Source organism: Mugil cephalus, chromosome 1, assembly GCF_022458985.1.
Source record: "Mugil cephalus isolate CIBA_MC_2020 chromosome 1, CIBA_Mcephalus_1.1, whole genome shotgun sequence".
In the NCBI taxonomy this organism is placed as follows: domain Eukaryota; kingdom Metazoa; phylum Chordata; class Actinopteri; order Mugiliformes; family Mugilidae; genus Mugil; species Mugil cephalus.
This window is the reverse complement of record NC_061770.1, coordinates 34,899,111-34,922,690: the sequence shown is the minus strand read 5'-3', so window position 1 is coordinate 34,922,690 and position 23,580 is coordinate 34,899,111. Positions and strand designations below refer to the sequence as shown.

Here is a 23,580-nt window from a genome sequence, read left to right as displayed (position 1 = left end):
TGGGAAAAAAAATGCCCCAGGCCCCTAACATTAGTTTTATGGAAAATAGCTAGTTTTTCATGTTTTTATTTATTTATTTTTTCTGTTGAACAACATTGACTTATCAAACTGTAATCAAACTGGCCTTTAAAGGGTTAAAATCAAAATGAATGGTTGCCTGAGGGTCAAATCAAGCATTGGTTTTTCGTCAGCTTTGGGGTTGACCAACCACCACTCACTTATCAGAGTAAAGTTCATCCACGCAGCAGACACATTTTGATTCCTCTTCTTCTCTGATTCTAGCCAACTACCAGTAAAACAGAAGAGGACGAAGGCATTTTGATGCTACCCCAACGTGGTTTTAGTTTATATCTACAAGCCCAAAATGCATGGACCGCCAGCTGATCTTATGGCTGAGAAAAGTATTTTTATCCATAAAGCGTTTTTAAAAAAGACAACTCGACTTGTGGAGTTTTTTCAGAAGATGTTTCAACTGAGTAGCTTCTTCAGTTCTAAAAGGCTGGAGGAAAGTTTGAGGTTTAAATAGGAAACTTCCTGGACTTGTTTCTGTAAACGACTTGTGCAAACAATTCTCTCAATGTCCTCATTCCAGGGATAATAGAAGGTATGTATGTGACATCACAGCTAGCTGACGTCTCCATGGTTACGGCCAATGAGTGTCCAAAAGGGACAGTTGAACATGGAGATTAGCAGCATTAGCTTGAGTCACAGGCTTCAATAGCGTCTAAACTTAAAATCAACTTAAACGAGGTGAAGAGCTGTTGTGTGATTGACTGAACCAACAGATTTGAAAAGACGTCAGAGATATTTTTTTTACAGATAGAAAAGAGAAGTAAACGGATCACTGCATTAGAAGAAACAAATGGAATCCAGACACACAGACGTATTGTAGATTGTCGTCTTGCTATGCAGAATCACTGCACCATGTTAACACATGGCAACGTTACAGCACTAGTATGGTTTTGTGAGTGGTTTTGTGGTTCCCACCTCTATTCTGGTATCTCTGCAGGCCTTATAACGGCATGTGCAAATCACTGAAAAGGGGGTGTCCGGTTACGAAGCCCAGCTGACATCGCAAGTATTTCTGTTACCTCAGCTGCTATGAGCCAAGACAGGAGTCACAAAGTCAGGCTGAGTACGCGTTAACAGAGTCCTAAGTGAGTTTTAATTGAGATTTTAATCAATGTACTTTAATTAAGGTATGTTTTAATGCTGTGAAGCACTTTTATTCTTTGATTCAACACCAATTTTTGTTTTTTTATGCTCACTGGAGAGTAAATATCAGTCATAACAACTAAATAACTAACTTTTCGGTAATTTCGGTGGGTACAACAACAGCTTGTCGAGTCATTTTAAGACACTGGAAGGCATCAGAAATTTCACAGGTCTGTACAATGACTGAACAGCATCTTATGAATGTCTGCTTAGTAGACTGGGGAAGGGAGGAAGGGGTGACTCTTTGGGATTAGGTTTTGGGATTACGTTAAAGTGGATAATGACTCCCACTAGGAGAATTTGTTTTGTATCTGCTGCCTTATATTTACATGTTCCTGTATGGAGAAACTTACCATGCACCAAGCCATGGAAAAACCCAATAAGGAAAAGGCCCGTACTGTATCAGGGGGGGCAAGCCCTAGCTTTAACTGAGCCGTCTCAATCTAAACCTGAAGGAATGTCCATCTAAAGGTAAACCAGCAGTGACTCTGTAAAGACATGGGGTCTCACTTGAAGGGGTGTCCCTCGTTGGACTTCTGCACGGCCTGGATGACAGACTTGTAGATGCGGAAGGAGATGGTGACGCAGAGCAAAGCCAGCAGCAGGTAGGAGACGACGCTGATGACGCTGAAGGCCGCCAGGGAAAGCAGCATCAGCAGAGACAGGCCGAACACCACGCCCGACTTCTTGGGGTCTCGCCAGTGGATCAGATCCTTAACTGGTGGGAGAAAGGGGGACGGGGGTTAGAGTCACGGTACAACGAAAGGTCGACACACTTAGCTGCGAGACTGTGGTTTGTCAAATGAAGTACTCAATTAGCATCAGTATCGTTTTAAGGGTGCTGGTATCGGTACTGGTATCGATTTTGGTATCGGATACCGAGTACCTAGTAGAGATGGAGTTCAACTTTTACCATTTTAAAATGATTAAAAAAAAGAGCAAATGATTGGATTTTTGAGAGGGTACAGTTTGATTAATGGTAGTTCGGGACCATTCAAAACAGAAGCAGCAACTGGATATCGTCACTGTTGTCCAGCCGTACAGCACAGGGGTGTTAAACTCATTTCAGATCTCCAGCAGGGCTGACCAGCAGTGTAATAACCTATAAATAACTCCAGTTATTTGCCTTTGCTTTAGTGCAAACTAGCACAAGTATATTTAAGCAATTAAATGTCTAAAACCCAAAACAATTACTGTTTAATCTGCACCTGCTGCATGAGACTCACTGCAGAACAAAGCTAAATATCACACTTGTTCTCGTTTAATGTAAATCCTGAGTCCTACTACCATTGTTTTTTTTTTTGTTTTTTTGTAAATCTTCCATGTATTTTATTTGTTTGTAGTTATTGTGTGAGTTGCTGTTTGTTCTTAATTGTCGCAACTTTCCTAGGCCGCTCTCTCGGCCCAGGCTTCCCTTGGAAAAGAGGTCATTGTATCTCAATGGGATCAACCTGGTTAAATAAAGGTTAATAATAATAAAATAAAACATAAGCAGTTTAGTCCTGACCAACCAATACTAGTACGACTGTAGTACTGTAGTACTACTATTTGACAAATTATACTGACAAATCAAGTGATATCCAAGCAGCAAAAACATGGTTTTCTGTATGTAAATGTGTATATTCATGAGTTCGTTGGACATACATTTAAATATGTGCATAGTTAATTTGTGAACTAAAATCAACTGTTAATTACTGAGAAACTAAATTGTGTTTCCTCACGTTTGAAATAAAGTCTTCATTCATTCAAACATGGATCAAGGTTTGAATTGAAAAGACCTGGTTCTTTTCTTTTCTTTTCTTTTTTTGTCTGGTGCAAAGTTTGGGTCCCAAACCAAATCTGTCCCAGTAAAACATGGACATGGATCACGAGTCTCCTGTACGCAGCCCCAGAATAACCCGAGGAAGGAACCTTGCTCTAGATGCCAGTTTCATGTTTGTATGCATGTCCTGTGAGGAGTCGTGCATGCAGAAGAAGCGGGAGCCTCTATACAAGGCAGGGTTACGTAACGCTGGAATGGGTTGGCGCTCTGAAGCCACCACTCCCTCTGTGTGTGGAGGGGGAACAAGGAAAGAGGGTGTTTGAAAAAGACTTGTGTAAGAAGTAGTGGTGGTGGTGGTGGTGGTGGAGAAACCACGTGGGCCGACGCCTCAGGGAACTGGTCGGGCCTCAGCATCTTTAAATGGGAACACAAGCTACTGTATATAGGACCTGCACACGCTAACGTAGCGACTGAAACTGCAGGCACATGTGTGGGCTATAGACACCACAATTAAAAGACTTGATATCGACTTCACAGAAGGAGTTTAACATAATTACAGGGTGTAAGCAGCCTAAGCCGACTCCGTAAGCTTCTTAAATGAAGTATTTGATGTAGGCCGTTAAGCCACTACACTGTTTACCATGTATAGCTAAAAGTTGGATGTCGGTGATTAGGTTATGTTTCCCATGAATACTACAGGATACAAACCCCGGTTATTTAACCTAGAATGTATCTTTAAAAATTTAAACTCGGTAGAACAAGCTCAAACATGTGACGGGTTCACATATTTGTTTATTTTGACGTTAAAAAAGGTCAGAAAACGTACATTTCGTTGTATAATGACAATAAAAACACTTTATATTAACCTTTTCTCTTTCTAATGGCAGGGAGCGTGGTTTACACAAACAAATAAATAAACTAATTGTAAGTAGTAAATAAAGCCCTGAGCCACTATTAGAGGAATTACGGTAGTCACTGAGACTTCAAAAAGATATATATTGCATATAATATATATATCAATCGGATATTTATTTTGTTTTACGTTATCATAGCTTCTGTCTCATTTGTTGTGTCATAACTGTTACCATGTCCCTACAAATATATGTATATATGTTTATCACTGAAATTACTGTAATGACACCATATTGACTGTAAAGGGCAACGTTAAATTACGGTAATCATTCGTTTTTTAAAGGGTTAAACGTCGGTTTCTCGTTCGAAATTGTGACGTCGTCCTGAGTCAGCGAACGTCCTGACAAAAGACGTTTAGATTCGACAGCGACTGAAACAGCTGGCGGATCTAAATGTTGACTTTAGCTGTGACTGACTAAAACTAGTTAATCGTTAGCCAACTGTAATAGTTAATGACACATTCATTACAGGAATAATTAATCATCCTCCATTGTCCATGTTGAGAGAACCAAGCCTCAAGGATTAATCCAGGATTACCGTGTAGATATTTAACGGATACAGGATTACTGGAGGGTTATTGTATATTTAATTTATATCAACTACACAGTTCATTTCCTCAATGTTCGCTTCAGTGAATCAAGACGAGTTTATCGTCACTTCCACAATATGATAATAATAAAATAATAATACTGCAGAGTACTTTATTTGCACTAGTAGTACTACTACTACAGAGTATTTAATTTGCATTACTGCGAATACTACAGATTAGCTTATTTACTATTGTAACTCCAGAGTATTTTATTTACTACCCATACTACAGAGTACTTTGTTTACTTCTAATACTAATAAACTTTATTTGAGCCTCTACTCATACTACAGGGTATTTTATTTGTACTACTACAAATACCTAAATAAGAATAGAGTCTGTTTATGACACAGAAACAAAAACATGATCTAAAGAGAAGAAGAGTTTAACTCCGTGGTGAATGTGCACCGTTACTAATATCTGCAGCCGTGAAGCAACAAACAAAACAATGAGCGGGGTTTCCACACCCACCACCGCAGGGGAGTGTGCGTCCTCCCAGCATGCTTTGCTGCCAGTACCCACTGGGAGGCAGTTCATTATCCCTCTCTGGCTGCCTCCTCGTCTCCATGTGTCTCGGCTGCAGAGGCGTGGTGGCCTGTTTTCACTCTTAAAGCTGAACAGTCACAGGTTTGAGTTCAAACTCACTGAGAAAATGAATCCTGGGAGAAAAACGCTGTTTATGCAGCTTTAGATTATTATTTAAATCCGGCTCCAGCCGAGACTTCAGCCTTTACTGGTGGTTGGTTGGTGAAAAAACTGTAGACTCTACATAAATATGCACCATCTTGTGACTTTGGAGCCAGAGTCTGATCAGTATGTTCTGAGGGCGGAGCCATGATATCGATGCCCCACCCACACTTCCCCCAAACTCACTCACTTTTGTGTTTAATCAATACGACCACTCTGCTCTACCTCCACCAGTTACAAGGAAATGTTGGATCAGACACTGAACTTAGTTCTAGAAATTGTTTTCACAACTCTCACGGTTTACATATCGGTCGGTGCCCATCCCTGTAGGCGACTAGTCATGCGACTAGTCATGCTGATCGGTTGGCATGGCAACTGCCAACCGATCAGCATGACTAGTCGCATGACTAGTCGCCTTCAGGGATGGGTACCGACGCTCGGTGCTGACGCCAACGGTAGTAACCAGACCGGAAAGCAACACACACATTTAGGTGCTTCATTTCGGTGTCACTGAATTTTTCATTAGCTTAGCCCCCTTAGCTCTATTGCTAATGCTACACGTGACGTCAGTTTTTCCACCTACATGGATGGAAGTGAACCTTCAAAATCCGTCAAAAAAACGTCAAAAGTTTGACTGTGCTTCACCTGAAAAGACGCAACACCTGGAATTTTACTACGTCTGACGACACATAGCATTTTTTTTGTTAAATCCCAGACATGTAGCATCTTTGACCCAACGCCACTGTTTTATTATGATGATTATGACAGTTAGTTGTATTTATATTATTTAAATTGATATCCTGTTAAACTTGCATGTCACAAAATGCCTTAAAAATAAAAATAAAAGGCATCGTTTATGGACAAAGCTTGTATGTTTTTCATCTTCCATGGATGGAAATGGAACCATCCTTGCAAAAAAAAATGATTTAATGTGTATTTTAGTGTTTTAGTTTAGCATTGAGGAGGTGGAGTTTATGATCTGTACTGCAGCCTTCAGTCACCAGGGGGAGCTCTACTTGCTTTGGCTTAACTTTTGGTGAAGTTCCACCGTCCGTCTTTATCGTCTCAGGTCAAAAATGCCACAAAACAATAAAACATAAAGAATAACTTGATCCTGACAATGATCACTTTAACTCAACTACTCCGACCAAAGTTTCCTCTACACCACATCGATCTTCTTCAGACTGGGCACGGAAAAGCATTAATCACTTCTGACTATGGATTAGAAGGATGTGACATATGGATTAGTGTGTTTGAAAAGTAACCAGGAGTTCAGGTTCCTCTGTTATTTTATTTGAGAACAACTTGTGACGATCAGGAGTAACAATAGCCCACAGTACCCAGCAAATCCATCACTCATTAACAAGCAACTCTGACAAATGTCCAGTTCGATTCAAGTATTAAAACAAAGCCTATAACCGTTAAAGTCTATATATATATATATATAGAGCTAGTTGACGCCACCTGCTTGTGCGCCAAATAAACTACTAGTACAGCAAGACAAGTGATCGACGTAGGGACTAGTTCTGGCTACAGTTGTGTGGATTTGTTAAAGAAAAACGTGAATATTTGAACCAAAACTGGTAATGCGACGTAGCAAAACTCAAGAGTCAGCATGAGAACAGGCAAACCCACTAAAACAAACTCACCAAGCCAAAACGCAGCCTGCATAATGACCTACTGAGATGTGGAGCAGCACTGCAGAGGAGCACTAAAATAGCACTAGCTCACGGCTGCAGGGGGAGAAAAAAAAAAAAAAAGTCAAAAACATAGGTTCCTGATCGGAACGAGAAAAAGAAGAAAAAAACTCCTTGTTGAAAACTACAATTAGCAAACTAAACACTTATTATCGCAGGAACAATGGGTATTTTGGCTTTAAAGTGAAGCTAAACTGAATGAATCTTCACACCTATATATGGTGACACTTTCCGCTTGGTTTATTATTGCACCAGCTGGAGGTTTTGGGGTGGGTAAGCTCAAGGTCAGAGTATGCAACCCATGCAGACGTACTAGTCAATGTGTTAGGATTACTGTCTGCATACCAGCCTTTATGTATTCATCTGTAGTGGAGGTTGTGTGGGGAGGAGGGGGAGGAGGAGGAGGGGGAGAGTGAACTGCAACACTAGCTGCTGCAACCCCTGAAACACAATACTTTTAGTTGGAGCATTTTGTTCACATTCCAGTGAACTTTTAATGAAGACTCAACACACTCAGTTGACCATCAAGAGGAAGAGCGAGCTGGCCAGGTGAGGACCGAAAGACCAGACAGTAAACTACACTGCTAGCGAGATGACATCTTGTTGAAACCATTGAACAAATTACCACACCAAAAATAATTTGGAGAGCGGTCGGGCCTCTAGATATGCGTGGCCTCCACTGAGGGTGGCTGTGGAAAGTTACATCAAGGTAGAAACCCGACACTGGGGGATTGACTGTACTCCGCGTGACTTCTAATATTCTTGCAAGCCAACACTAGGCCGCCATATTTAAAGCCCGACCCCCCCCCCCCCCCCCCCCCCCCACCCTGCCCAGTCTATCAAAGGAACGCTGCCGAGCTATAAAGAACAGAGGGCAGGAGAAGGGTCATAGGCTCAAATGATGGTGGTGGTTGTGGGGGTTGGGAGGGGATCACTAGACCATATGCGACCCTAGTGTCCGGGTCGCATACACCGTGGCTTGGCTGCTATAATAATATCTGTGACAAGTGGAATCCTTACAGCTTTAGCTAGCCCGTCAAATAGACACTTGCAGGTTTCAAGAGAAAGACTTAAGTCTACTCCAGTTCTGACTATGCATATAGAAACTCAACATGGGGGTTTCAAACACGTTAACTAGGAGTAGGCAGTACAATCATTGCTGTGAAATGCCTTCAAGCATTAAAACCAAGTCTGAAGGTAGCTTCCCTGTCCTTTGACGGGTGTGTCTTTGCAAGGGGAGTCAGCTCTGGTATTCCTTAGTGCATCAGGTATTTAGACATTCTGTCACGAGAACACCTGCTCCGATTACCTAACTGCTTTTGACATTTGAGGCCGCGCATGTGTTAGCATGCTGTAATAACTCGCCCTTGACACTTTGGGCCATGTTAGTGCACGAAATATGCTCACAGTCAACTGGATCTGAAAAAAGACAGCAAAGCTAAAGCTTTCATTCCATCAACTCGAAATGACAGGTTAAAATTATGTCTATTAATGCATCTAATTATTTAATGATACATTTGGAACAGGTGAATTAAAGAATCTTAACCTTACCTAACCTAACCTTAACCTTAAGAATCTTGTACCTTGGAAATACAAATGATAACGAACGATAACAAATTACAGTTTTGATGTTACAGGATGTTTTACTGCCCTCAACAGGGTGAAATTACTTCAATCAGCAACATTACGCTGTGGAAAACAAGTGGGATCAGATTAGTTCCCGATTGCACAAATTCAGGGCGGATCGACGACATAAGAAGTGCGGAGTTAATCGCGTGGTGTTAGTGGAATTTGCATTAACACGTTAATTTTGAAAGCCCTCATGAAAACTTTTTAATGAGCAGGCAGTTTCAAGGTGCAAGTGAGAAAAGGAGTCCAGCTGATGGGACTGCATGGGGTAAGCAGGCCTACTGCCCAGATGGAAGAGGGGTTACCTGATAAGTGGGTTAGTATTGCTGTCAAGACATGCTCAGCAAGATGATAGGCTTCAGCCATCCATTCGTCGATGGCTTCTACCTCTTTGGAATAAGTGCTGTCGAATGCACGGTTGCTTTGGGAAATTGGAGGACTAGAAACTGAGGTAAAGGACGACTGCTGTAGAGATGTAGTGTTGGATTTAACTTCGTCTTGGTCCGATCCCTTTGACTGGAGGTTCACTGTCTTCACCTCCTCCTCTTCCTCCTCCTCCTGACTGCTGCCTAGCTCTTTGAGAGCGCTGATCGTGAGCTGTTCTTGTTCAAGATCCATGACCATGGTTGGAGGGGACTGGGAAGGAGGCACAGTAGTTTTGCAGAGCTCAGTGTTTGGGGGAACATCTTGGTGCACGTTGTCAAGCTCTTCATCCTGCCTTGATTTCAGGCACTCCCGCATGAACTCCACAAAACTGTCCAAAGGTTCAGAAACAGTACCGTCATTCTCAATTAATTCTGAGTTGCTTGTTGTGCTGGATGCCTGGGGGGCTTCTTTACTGTCCACCTGGGTGTCTGAACCAGGTTTGTGCAATGGAAGGATGTCGCCCTTTGTCACGTCGTCTGCGAAAGTATCACTGGTCATTTTTTTGTCAAAATCTTGCTCAATGTCGCCGCTTAGTGTCTCGCTTTGGAAACAGGAATAGGGATCTTGGGGATATTCCCTTTTAGATGGCTCACTAACTGGCTTGGGCAAGGTTTCATCGTCTTTCAGTGAAGTCAGATCACAGAGACGTTGATTGTCCTCTGGAAGATCATTCTGAGCCGTGCTTGGATTCAGTGATTCAATCAGGATTTGAGAAGGATCAGAAAGAAACCGTTCCTTAGCGTTATTTAGCCCTTTATCGTCAATGTCATCCAAGGGAGAGACTGAATCATAGTCATAATCAAATGATTGTCTGTCGTAGATGTCATCCTGCATGAAGCTGGTTTTAGACAGAGGAACTGTATCCATATAAGCCTCTTTTGCAACTGTATTGGACTTTTCATCCATTTTGGATTGGGTGTCAAGAGATGACTCCTTAGATGTAAGATCAGTCAAGCAAGGTTTGACCAGGATATCCTGCGGTTCATCTGACCACTCATCTTCATTGTCTGGGAAATCCACTTCTTCATTTTGGCCAATGAAAGGGCAAGGTTCATCGTTTACTTTATTTGCAGTAGCCTGTGTCGTATCAGGTTCTGCTTGTAATGATTCAGACTCTGGTGGATTAGGAAGGGGCTGAGATTTGGGTTCAGATTCCTGATTGACTGTTTCAAGAGTAGATGTGATTGGTTTGTGCTTGGGTGAGTATTCAGTATCAGAGTCCACAGGCGAGGACGGAGGAGAGTAGCCTTCCATGAATTCTGTTTCTAAGGGGCGCATTCTGGGAGGTTCGGTTTCCTGGTCTTCTGGCTCTGGTTCGGAGGTTTTCGGAGCCTCCCTTGCTGGGCCTTTTATGACTTCATAGTCATCATCTTCCTCAGGTTCCATTTCCATCTCCTCTTCACTGTAATTTGGCTCGTCTGTCTCAATAACATTAATTGTTGGAACCTGCATAAGCTTCCTCTCAGACCTTGGTGGAGGGGCGTCCTTTTCTGCAGTGGGAACATCGGGAGTCGCATAGGGAGACGTAATGGTGGCATCATTTGAAACTGGTGCTTCAACAGATGTAGTGTGGGCGGATGCAGGAGCACTGACACCATCTTCTATGACGGTATCATCCGAGTCCCCCGAGCTGTCTGCCTCACTTGCCTCTGGGGGCTCCAGAACTCCAGTCCAAGTGGGCTTCTTCTCGTCGCAAACACTGTGTTTATTATCCGTGTCAGCTGGAGGGGAGGGAGGAGGAGATGGGGAGCCAAAACCTGCAGGAGGAGCAGGTGAAGACGCAACTACTGAATCGGGGTTTGGCGCAACCTGGACTCCGGATTTTTCCTGCTGATCCCACACGTAAGCAGTTGGCAAAAAGCTCAAGTCAAACTCCTCTTCGACACTTGGTTGCTTCTGGGTATCACTGAACTCATCTTTCAGTTTTGGGGCTTCAACAGGAGAATCCATAAAAGCATCGGGTACACCAGCAAAGGCAGCAGGGGCATCGTGTATAACCACATCTGTCTCTTTGTCCTTTGATGCAACAACATTGCTGCTTTTGATTAAACCTACTGTATCAAAGTCTGGCACAGGAGGTAAATGAGCCTTCATCCACTCTTCCGTTTCTTCAAACTCGTTTACTTGTCTCAAATCTCCAAGTACTTCAAAGGGGGACTCTGGTGACTCCTGATCAATAGAACCTCCCTTTTTCTGGACAGATGATGGAGTTTTCTCATCGAGACATTTTGAGGTGTCGGTGGGAGATTTTGGGGTCTCGGGGAGAGATTTCGGGGTCTCGGTGAAAGGTTTTGTGGTCTCACTGGGGGATTTTGGGGTTTCAGTGGGAAACTTTGGGGGGAGAGATTTTGGGGTCTCTGTGAAAGGTTTTGTGGTCTCACTGGGGGATTTTGAGGTTTCAGTGGGAGATTTTGGGGTCTCAGTGGGAGATTTCTCATGGTGGCGGTCCCTAAAGTGAGAGAAACCTCCGTCACTTCTAAAATCAGGTTCCTTCTTTTTTGCAGCCAGAGCTTCCAGTGCCTTTATGCGCTCAGAAACAGGAGATGTCTTTATTGGTGAGTCCGGCTGTCCATCTGGTGACCCTGCTTCACTCCCAAAATTACCAGGGGAGAATGAACCGGGTTGAGAAGGAAAGCGAAGGGATGTTGCTACACCTTCGCAGGGCTTGTCGGAGCCCAGTACCACTCTTTTGTCTGCATCACCATGCAGGAAGCACAAAAGTAAAGAGGAAGAAAGAAGGGAATGTCAAGAAGAAACATACACTAAACTACCATGCACTTCTAATATAATTCAGCGTGGCCTTAATGTAGCAGCCCAAGCAGTCATGCATTGCATCATGGAAAATGTTGGCAGATTCATATAATGGATGGGATCTTCAGTTTTTGCATGCTGCTCTTAACTACTTCATATCAAGTAACAATTAGTGTGGCAACTTAAATAAATCATGAGTGGACATGATGATCATGTACATTGGCTGCAGTATGTATAGCAGGCGTTTATGTCCTGTTATACACTGGTTCTGTTTGATAGTGTTGACTTGTTTGTGAATAAAATACATTTTTGTCAAGGAAGCCTGAAAGTGTGTTTCATGAAGGTTGCTACACACACACAGCTATCATCAAGTCAACAAAAATAATCAATGGTATTTGCTTAACTTTTAGTCTGCCCTCAAAATCTGTGACATGTATAAAGGTTATACAATGATGTAATATTTTTTTAAATTTTCTATAAAAGGTTAATACAACTGCTATTTGTACAAAGTATAAGATATAACTATGTAAATGACATTATTTGTTCCCACTGTATTTGTTAAAATGTTGTCACAATGACTTTTTGCCCAAGAAATTGATCCACTAAATCCTTTCAACCAGGTGAATGTGTGTCAAACGTCAACAACAACATTTTTGACGTATTATGTTCATCAGTTGAGTTGTGGACAAAAACGTGTTTATATGTTCAGTTTATTCTTGAGTTCTAATCAATGTTTGTGCCAAATCTGAAAAAGTCGGAACCTGTTAGGCTTGGTCAGGTTAACTTTTAGTCAACCTTTCATGTAACAATACATAAAATTAACATGAAAAATTAGCAAGAGATCTAAGATCCGATCATTTTGATCGATCAGTTGGACCCAATACCGATCAGGACAAGTTAAAAGGCAAAGAAGCAAAAGGTCATGAAGCCCTTTGTTCTCAGATGAACCCGGATGTCAAATTAATTGTAATGTAGACCTGTACACCAACAAGCATGCAGTTTAACAAAAGATAACACTGTTGTCTTCTCTCTGAAAGTAGTAATCACCAGGAAACCTTGACAAGCTCACAACAGGCCAATAAACTTATTAGACAACAACTGCGAATTACCCAAAATAATAATTCAACAAAGTTCAATTGTTTGTTGCCAGCAGCAACGTAATTTGGATTTTGCCAACCGCCTTTCATAACATTGTGCCAATTATTCAATATCCCAATACAAAATGACAACAAGTATGCTAAGAGTTAGATAATACTGCTGCCTTTGTGCAGTTAATCAGGTCATTTTAGGAACATTCCAACTTTCTCAGCCACACAGCTGAGGAGACTTTTACAACCAGACAATGTAGCCCTGGGCAATCCTGAAGGTGACAACCTCCAAACACATTCTAAGCAACTGCTCCAACAATCACATGTTCTCCTCAAGCACCAACGATCTCCCTACGTCGTTTTCAAGCTTTAATTTCAGAGAACTGGCAGCTTTATCAGGAAGTAATAATCTAATACTTCCATGAAATAATCAGTATTTATTTAAAAAGTGATTTGGATAGATTGATTTTGTCTAGATAACATGAGGCCCAGATTGTTCCAACTTCAAACGAACCTTGAATTGTTAGTGGTGTTGTCTGTATGATGCCATAACCCCACCCCTCCCTGTGCACAGATACAGACTTTTCCACTGATGCCCAACTGACTGGTCCACTTTGTCTTGGATAGGACCGCCGCCACCCCCCTGTGCCACAATACAATGCCTTGTTCAAACTAGGCCACATGAATGGACTTTCCATCTAGCCACGGCGTTGTAGTCCTTTGGCTCCGTGCTTGTAAACAAATTCCATAACAGCTAATGCTGTGAGAACAGATAGAGAGATCTGTGGATGTCAGACAGCACCGGGCTACTCTTTTAGACCCTACACTATAATTCTGTTATGAAGAGGACTCAAGATTAAGTTGTCGACAACTTTTCACATTAACGAGACAGTGGTCATCAACCTAATTGGGCCTCCATGTCTGATTTATGTAATGTGCAGTAAGGAGGAGATGATTGGAGCTGCATGGTTATGTGTGTGACAACTATTAGAAATGTAATAATGATCAAAATTTAATAGTCACATGATTTTGTCTCCTCTTCCTCTTATTTGATTTTTTGCAAAGCACTATTAAAAGAGAAGAGGAATAAGATGTTTTTATGCTACGGTGAAGTGGTTTTGGCTCATGACAACCCTAAAATAAATAACTACTAAAAGATCGGGGTTGACTGAAGTCAATCACAAAAATGCCTGAATCGGCCCAACGCTGACCAGAACATCCCTATTCTAACCCTAACCCATTTACCAAACATCACTTTCACAGTATTCACATACAAGTGCAAATTCACAACTTTGCTAAAAATGTCAGATTCTTAGCAAAAGAAAAAAAAAAGTTGATAAGTAAAACCTATTTTAAATGCTTAAGCAATGATGTGAGACATGCACAAAGCTTGATAAGCAGATATTTGGGTAGAGGGTGAGCGAGCAGCTATAGGTAATGGCATGCCCAGGCCACTGGGTGGTTGATGATATCTCCAGTGCCACTCATCCTCCCGGACCCAGTTGTTACTAGGACTTGAGAGGAGGGGTTCGGATACTAGGGCAGCAGGAAGGTACAATCATCCCCCTGGGACAACAACGTGATCCATTTTTAGGTTCCAGCTCTTGCGCTCACAATGTGAACTTGAACTTCTCTGCTTTCTTAAAATAAGGCAGCAATCTTGGGATTATATTGAACCTACAGTGAGTGATGCTGACCTAAATAATGCTCATTAGCAGACATTAACTGGACCAGACTGCTCGGAGCTCCAGAGGCAGGGCTTTACATGTGAATCGTGTTTGATCACGTCAAGGGAGGGGCATAATATCAAACTGTACCATAATATGTATATATGTTTTACTGGTGGAGGCTTGAGGATGAACTTCCTGCTGCCCGATCAATAAACAAAAACCATCAAAAGGGTCAAGACGCCCGGAGCTAGAAAGGTAGCATCCGAGACTGGGGCGGGGGTGGTGAAGACAATTAGCATTACCATATGTTACTGAAATCTGGAGCTTGGTTAACTTGTAATTAGTGCAGCGACTCTGGGTTGGCGGTATTAAACAGATGGTATGGCATGACAAGGGTCGAGGTGGTGAAGGATCTAGGCTAAGACTGGAGTTTCATTTCATTGGGAGTTTCTTTGCAATGGTTTACTGGACTCTGAGAATCAGGAGAGGGGCACTAGAAAGGGTGATGTAGAGCAGCACAGCAGCAGGCTAGCGAGAGACTAGAGGATAGAGGGATAGAGGGAGGCGAGCAGCGTAAGAGAACCATACACTTGCCTTGAGGAGACTGAATGAGAGATACAGGCGAAGAGGAAAGAAAGGAATCTGGAAAAATAAAAAGGACAGAAGAATGATCATCGTAGAAGAAAGAAAAGAAAAGGTAGAAGAACTCCTATCCACTGCACCCTCTGAAATGAAGGCATTCAAATCAAGAGAGAACAAGAGTTAACTTATCCAGCCTTAACAACTCTGTATGCCATACATGGACTACAACATAAAATATTAAAAAGAGCCCCATGCATGTTCTCTTATGGTTTACTTCAGCAGCCCTACAACAACTTTAACACATGCACTTATATTTTGCTACACAAGCAAGACAGTTTACCAAGCGCACAAGTGTTTCCCCCACAAACGGGACTACGCCAAGGAACCAGCCACAGAACACGAAGACGTCGGCTTTACCCTCGCTCACAACTACCCAGAGCTCCACCTCATCCGACGAGCTCGTCCACGCACTTGAAAATGTATTTCGAGGGAACCCATTTTATGTGACTTTTCAGTTCACACATAAAAATCTAGTAGGGAAATGTGAAAGACGGTGAGAACTTGCAAAGAACAGAAAAAGAAAAGTTGGATTTATGCGTCCGTTGGATGCGTCGCAGTCCAGCAGAAGCGAATAAATCACGACATACGTCGAAGCACGTGCCACCGACGACATGGTTTGCGATGATGAGGCAACCTTCCCTAAAATAAACAAATAAAACAATCACAGGAATCTTCGTAGACTCACTTATTCTAACAAAGTATTAGGAAACCTTACAGATGCGATCTCCAGTATCTGTGATGATGTCTTGTAGGATGCAACAAGCAGCGACAACACAGGAAACAAATAGGACAAACGGCTGAATGACTCCCTACTCAGGAGGTTAATGCTAAGCTAGCTGTATATTAATATTTTTGTGCGTCCCATTAGTTTTGATGATGAGAGTTTTTGTCGATGCACAAAGAAAGTTGACTTTAAAATTCAATTACCGCAACAGGGATGAGTCTAGTAGTGTTGCTGAGCTTATCCGGCTCAAAGAAATCCTCGGAGACACCTTCTACAGGGTCTCTGCAGGTTCCAACTGGTGAAATTTAAGACTTTTTAAGACGATTATGGGTTAAATTTGAGAACTGCAAGAAACGTAATGACTCAGAATGACTTAACTGTCATTCAACTATGAACTCAGGACATCCCTGGGGTGGGCCAACACTAATAATAGGCCGGGGTCAGAGGGGGTCATACCGCAAATGAAGGCGTAATACATGGACGTTAAGGATTTAAGATTGGACTACGTGTAATTTAAGACATAATATTCTCATATTTATGAGTTTTTAAGGCCTTAAATTGGGATTACCAATGGAAATGGATTGCAAAAGAAAAAAGAGCAGATACAGCACAGATAGGGGTGTGGTGAGGAATGCTTGGGTCTGTCTAATCGTCATTGAGTGGCTTTGCATAACTTGGACTTTTGAATACAGTTTCTACAGGAAGCCATTAGGAACTCACGCCGCCTCCTCCCTGTCATCATAAGGCCTGGGAATGCCAGGAGAGGAATGCCTTGAGTCACAGCGAAGGACTAAAGACGAAGGTGTGGCGTCTCCCTTCGGTTCAGTTCCACCGGAGGTGTTACAGGCCGGGCAGGTTTGGGGTTGGCGTGGCCTCGCGATGCAGCATTCCTCCGCAAAAGATTCGTTCTGCTGCCACCCTCCCGACCCCCACACCTTTTAAGTTTTACTTGCATGTCCACATTTGCCGGAGGGAGAGTTAAGGGGGGTGAAAGTATAAATGCGAGCCATATGGGAATATTAAACTGAACGACACATTCATATTGAAAACATTACACGAACGAATCTGCTTATGCTGCCAGCGGGAATCTGTAGAGAAAGTGTGAATATAAGACAAAAACAGCAGTGCAACACAGAGGAAAAAAGATATATGTCATTTATATATGAAACTGAGCGAACAGACACTTTTAAATACGTTGGTTTGTTTCGATTTAACGATGCATTAAATCGGTTTTAAGGTATTTCGAGTGCAGTGGACGAGCTGGTTTTTATTTTAAAGCTGTTCGGACATGTCTGCAAGTGATTTTCCTACTAGTAGCAGCAGTGGTTATAATATTCAATCTGCTTTAACCTCTGATTCAGACCAACTCTAAGCTAAAATAATCCAGCTGCAATGCTCCATAAAACAACACAATCATTTCATCCATTTTACCAAAGAGAATATTCAGAGGTGAAGCTTTAACAAACGTCTTTGTGTGTTCTGGGGGCGTCTCTGGGACAAAGGTCAGACTCTGCCTTTAAATCAGTGACAGTCGTCATTAAAATACCTTTAAGTTGTTCATTTATGATAAATACTTTCTTGGCAGGCACGAACGTGCAATCAGCTCCAACGCTGTGGCCTCGGGCTTCGCACCCGAGCACTGGCGGTAATTGGGCCGAGTGTGTCTACCGCAATGCATGCAATTTCTGGCCTGGTACTCCAGCTATCCTGCACCGTCCATTCCCCCCAAGGGCTATCTGATCGCCTCTATGACCTCAGTGATACGGCCCTCTCCAGCAGGGAGTGGAGGAAGGAGGAGGAGGAGGAAGGAGGAGGAGGGTCAGCTTGGCAATCACAAGCAGAGAGAGCCTGAAAGAACTGTGTGTTCCTTGAAGCTTTGCTGTGTGCGTCACTTTCCGCTTGATATTAAACACCTCTCCGGAATAAAATCATTAGTGGGTTCCCTGAACAATGTCATGATCATGGGAGGGTCACAAAACCCAGAGTAGCCACAAATGTAGGGGCCTTGCTAGCTAGGGACGTCCAGATTGGTATCAGGCCCGAACCAGGCCTTGATGATCAGATCGGTGGCAGGTTGGGTTTCAGCCAAGCCTGATCTTCTGCAAGTCATTCACTTTAGGTCTGCTGTAAAACCAGAACCACCTCCTTACAGGGATGGGCTCCACAGATGTCGGTGCTTCGTTCCGGTGCACTTGGATTTTTAATTAACTTAGCCCCCTTATCTCTATTGCTAAGCATGGATGGAAGTGAACTTTCACATACCAAACCGGCAAAAGTTTGGCTGGACTTCACCAGAAAAGATGCAGACTGGGCAACCTGCAACAAGGGAGGCAACACCTGGAATTTGACCAAACATCTGACGACGCATGTTTTTTAGAAGCTGAGAAATGTGGCGTCTTTGAAAACCCGCCAGACCCCACGCCACTATTTTTATTAGGATAAATATGACAGTTATATTATTTAAATTAATATTCTGATCAACTTGCACGTCACAAAATGTCTTAAAAAAATAAAAAGGCACCGTTTTTGGACAAAGTTTGTTATGTTTTTTGTTCTTTAAGCACCAGCATCGTTTCGATATCCATCCCTACTTCCCGATTCCCCTTTGACTAGCGTTCGCTAGCTTAAAAACTGCCAAAAAACAAAGTAGAAGAACCAAAATGGTGCAACCAAACATGTCTTCTGTCAGTCAGAAAACGAAGTCAGTCAGAAATCTGTAAATTATGCAAGGTGGATGTTTGGCAAGCTGCTAGGAGAGAGATCTTTGAGGATTACTGAGCTGGACCAGCCCCATTTCTGTTGACATTATACAGGTTTTTCTGGAGCTAACCTCCCCGCGCTGCATTAGCTTCGACAGCTGTATTTCATTAGATTTAACACAGTCACATGTGACTCAGGAGACATAAGAAAAGCCTTCATGAAGAACCTAGTGTTTATTTAAGATCGGATCGAGACTTATATTAAAAGATCTGGGGCCTAAACTAAAAAAAAAACCCTGATTGCTAACTGTGTGGTAAAACTGTAAGCAGAGGAGAGGTTGATGTATGGCGGCATAAAGGTTAAGCCGCTCGTATTAGAACATGCCTATGAGGAAACGTGATTGCACAGACAGCTGGAACGTCGAACTGACAACTACACCGATCAAAAGGTTGAGCCGAGGGATTAATGCCAAGTGTCCAGGGTGCTGCAACTTTATCATTTACAGTGTTTTGAAACCATTTGCGATTTTGAGACCGCCTGCAATGACGCAACCAACTTCCCCCTTGAATATCTTGTGAAATGTGCTTTGAGAAATTAGGTCCCTGCTACAAAGTGTGCCACTTCCTTTGTGGCCACTGTCCCTCATCAGTTAGTGATAGGAGCTGGAGAGGCGACGGCCCGGCCATCTTCTATCTTCTAGCTGCGACGGCCTCAGACTCTGAGATAAATCTGAAGATTAACACCAACGACAGCAATGGAACAATGTCTTACAATCAACAGCGGCAACACAGCGGAAGACATTTTGACAGGGACTAATAATGGACGTCACAGTATTGTGATATTTTGCGTGGCAACGCTGCATCAATAGAGGGTGTGAACGTGACGTCACAGGAAGTGAAAGTCTCCATGGTTACGGCCTCTGAGTGTCAAAAAGTGACAGTTGAACATGGAGATTGGCAGCATTAGTTTAAGGCTTTAATGGCGTCTAAATTGTAAAATTAATTTAAAAAAAAAAAGGTGAAGAGCTGTTGTGTGATTGACTGAACCAAAAGATTTGAAAAGTAGTTACAGATATATGTTTACAGATAAAATTGATGAATCGATCACTGCATTAGAAGAAACAACTAGAATCCAGACACAGAAACCTGGTGTTGTGGTTCACATTTAGTGTCAGGTGATATTAATTTATGCTGTATTTTTTGATGAAGTCAAACCTTAAGTTACTTCTTAAATTACGTTCAGGAGGGCTGTTGTTGTTTTGTCGTAGTTACGGCCGACAGAAACTCTTTCAGTTCCAACGTTACTTCTCAGTGAAGCTCTTAGCATTAGCATCTCTTATTTAGCTACATTTATCATAACTGAAATGAACTGAAACTAACTGAAACTGAGGCTAATCCACTTTACCAAATAAGGAGGTACTCTAGTACAAAGCTGTTGTAGCTGAGTTGTATAAAGTACCAAAAGGTCAAACTTTAGTATAATATTTCCAGGCGTTGAAATCAGGTCCATATAAATATCAGGAGAACTGATTTCTTTCCTCATGTTAATGTTCATGGAATATTTGTTATTTGGTAGTTTATATGGATCATTGTTGAGTCTAATTGTCCTTAATTTGATCTGATAATCCACATTTTCTGTGGATTTCTCTCTGTATTTGCTGATACATTTCTCCATGTTTTTTGCCCCTCAGGGGGCGTGGCCACGGGAGGAAGAGACGTCAGTGCGTATCCTCTATATGTGTGCTCTATTTTTATATTAATTAAATACAAACTGTACTATTGTACTATAAATACATGGACATCAGAGGAGGTTATCAGTAAAGTACCGTCCTAATGTAATTCAAATATACAGGGAGGAAGCTGCGACGGAGATGGATGTAATGTAGGTAATAAATTGGATTTGCATTGAAGTTGTCGCTGCCGTGTTACAGTTTCATTTGTGTGTGGGGGGGTGGTGGTTACGCCGTATCCTATGGCGTAACCTGATGTGCAGAGCCCGGTGCTATGCGGCAGAAATGACGAGCGACTATAAATAAAGCTTGTTCCTTCTTCATTCTGAGCCCAACGCTCGTTTCCATTCCCCGCGGATCAATAGGTAATCTTTCCTCAACTGTTCACCCAAGAACATGTGCGTTTAGTTCACATCCTTCCAGCGAACATAAGTCAACGCCTGCAGTCAAAGTTTCCATAGGACAAGAATGCAGCGTGGGGCCCAAAGGCCAGGTTTTACAAGGTGACTCAGCAGCTCTGTGATGACTCAGGTTTGTGGAAGGCAATGGCTGCTATCTGGCCAAGGAATGCTGTTAAAGAAAAACAGTTGTGATCTTTATTTGGTTTGGGCTTCTGGAAAAACCGCTTTCACAGACGTGTAATCCAGAGTCCGAACTGGAAATGGTAGTTTTAAGATAAACAAAACTAGACTCAACCGACGCAAACCATTTATGAACATTCACAAATTGTGAACCTAATTACTTCATGATGTGAGACAATGTGGTTATTGCTGTGTCATTGTAGATTCCTAGTCATTTTCAGTGTTATTCACCTCACTTCAACACTATGTTATATTCAGTATCATTAGTAATTTTCAGGAAACTATGGTGCATCAATGTATTAGATTTTTTCCAATTGGACCAAACATCCACATCCCACAATTTATGAATTTCTGTCCGACTGACTTCATGTTCCAGAGTAAAAAAGTAAAAACATGTTTAGTCCGATTCTTTAAATTAGATTTTCGGTGGATTTTACGCCAGGGGTGCAGTTTTTACGCAGCAGGGAGGAGTTTTGGTTTATGGTCAACTTAAAATTCATAAAAGCTCGATATTGAGCCGATACCAGGTTCAGCCCCGATATCAACCGGGTCCAGCCCATCACACCACATGTGCTAACAATTATTTTTATGGTCCACATGTTCAGTTTATATCAATTCAACACATTGGCTGCGTTTCCATTCCCCTTAGAAATGCTCAAAAGCTAAATATCAAAATTTTCCTATTTTTTTTCTAGACGTATCGATATAAAAGTTTATCGCAAAAGTTGTTTTATTCGCATTTCCACGTCACCGGAGATGATGCATGAGAAAAAACAACTTTAACACGTATATCAAAATTTCTGAAATATCACTTTTATTTTGGAAAAAAATACTAATAACGCAATGGAAACGCAGCCACTCCCTCAAATAACACTATCGTTTTTGTTTCAATTAGGGTTTAGTCCAGACGGGATGACGAGGGGAAAAATAACTAAATAATCCTCCAGCTTTCACGCCAGCCAAGCGATGAGAGGAAACCTAAAATAAATAAAAAAAAAAAGTCTGATACTGATCCGATGCAAAGTTCAGCCCCGTTATCACAGCGGAACATCCCTGATCGAGCAAAACTGAAACTCTGACCCATCCAGCCGCCGCCCATCGCACCAACATGTGCTCACGATCCCTGCGATGGCTCATATTTAGTGGCTGGAGTTCAGATTAGATCAGCGTTAACACACAGGGACGCTGCCACTCCCTCGCATATAAAATCACTATTGTTTGTTTTTATTAGATTTGTCGATATAGGACAACCCGGCAGGTGCAAAATAATACAAAATTTCTGCAAATAAATAACTAAATTATTAATAATAATAATAAATTGTGGCAGTAAAGCTGATCTGGTGTGATGTTTTGTTGTGATGATCCAGACACAAAAATAATAATAATAAAAAAAAGGGGTAGTGTCCCTTTAAGAGGTGCCCAGTAACAATGCATCTGCAGTGCAGGGCATCGACACCCCAAAACTGTCATGTAATGCTACTTTCCCCATCGATAAACACGCACCCACTGCAGAGCAGGACTCCGTTATGTAATTTTTTTTGCGCTGACATTTCAATTCCACCGCTATTTTGCACAGAATGAGCAAAAAAAATTAGCCCCCCTCCTCGTCGACAATATGGCGCCGCTCCTGTGCCCAAAACTGTGCCAACCAGACTCCTCTCCACATTTCACTGCGCACAGTTTGGTTAGAAACAGTCTGTAATGGCTCACAACTCACACGTTTATTAGCCACATATATATATATATATATAAAAAAGGGGGAGATTTGTATGCAATTAAAATAAAAACATGTCCGGGGCAGGTGGTCATTAGCCCCGGATATGTTCAGTATTACCACAGGTGACAAGGCGACGTTCAAGTTAAAATAGCGATTAAACGTGATCGTTTAAAAATAAGATTGTTTAAGGGTGAAATGTGGCGTCTTACCGGATAGCTTTGATTCTTTGGCAGCAGAGTTTTGTCCATCGGCAATCCCTTGCGACGACGATATCTGGGCGGACTGAGTCATTGGATCCATTTTTATTTTTTTTTTTTTTAATTATTTATTTATTTATCAACAACTGTCGACCGATGTCGTCTGGTGATGTCTGGCTTTTCCTTTCAAGAAAAAAAAAATATATATTTTATACTTTTTTTTTATTATTATTTTTTCCTCCCCAAGGAGCGGAACTGCGGATCCGCACCTTCACGCAAAGTCCGAGCCGAGCACACTGACAGGAAAGCGAGGAGAGACGGAGGGGAAGACGGACGTTGGTGGAGGAGGGGCAAAATGGCCGAGGTGCGTTCAAGGCGCCCCGCCGCGGCTCCCAAATCTCAACTCCCGACTGTCTTTTGTCTCTGAAATTACAGCACAGACACGTGAACGCACCGAAACGATTAACATGCTCGTTGAAACACACCCGGAAACTGTTTTATTAATGCAGTCGTGTTGTTACACAACCCAATAATTACAGTTGTTAATTGGGTATCTTCATCGCTGGGGAAATATTCGACGGCAATGCAAGGCAGCACGAGGAATATTCCTGAACACAGACATCGTGTGGTCGGTCGCACCTGCTCTGAGTCGATGACAATACGCACATTTCGACCATGTTAGCTTATATATCACATCCTTGCATGCATTCTGAGTATTATTATTATTATTATTTAGAAGATAATACATTAATGTGTGCTTTTTTGGTGATAATATTGCAGTTTTGAGTCATTCTAAAGCGTTTTCATCGTAGCCTGTTGTCCATTATGTGGCTAATGTTTACCTTTGTTCCATTTTTCTAGCAAAAT

General features: G+C 42.1%; 1 protein-coding gene across 1 annotated transcript in view; it reads right to left on the bottom strand.

Moving 5' to 3' along the window:
- Positions 1–23,047, bottom strand: part of rtn3 (reticulon 3) — a 37,201-nt gene extending 14,154 nt beyond the window's left edge. The window contains exons 1-4 of the mRNA XM_047599849.1: positions 22,726–23,047; positions 15,018–15,065; positions 8,794–11,607; positions 1,726–1,933 (exon numbers count right to left, since the gene is read on the bottom strand). Coding sequence (XP_047455805.1) covers positions 1,726–1,933; positions 8,794–11,607; positions 15,018–15,065; positions 22,726–22,816 — 3,161 coding nt within the window. The 5' untranslated portion in view covers positions 22,817–23,047. The remainder of the gene's footprint in view (positions 1–1,725; positions 1,934–8,793; positions 11,608–15,017; positions 15,066–22,725) is intronic.
- Between the last annotated feature and the right edge of the window lie 533 nt (positions 23,048–23,580).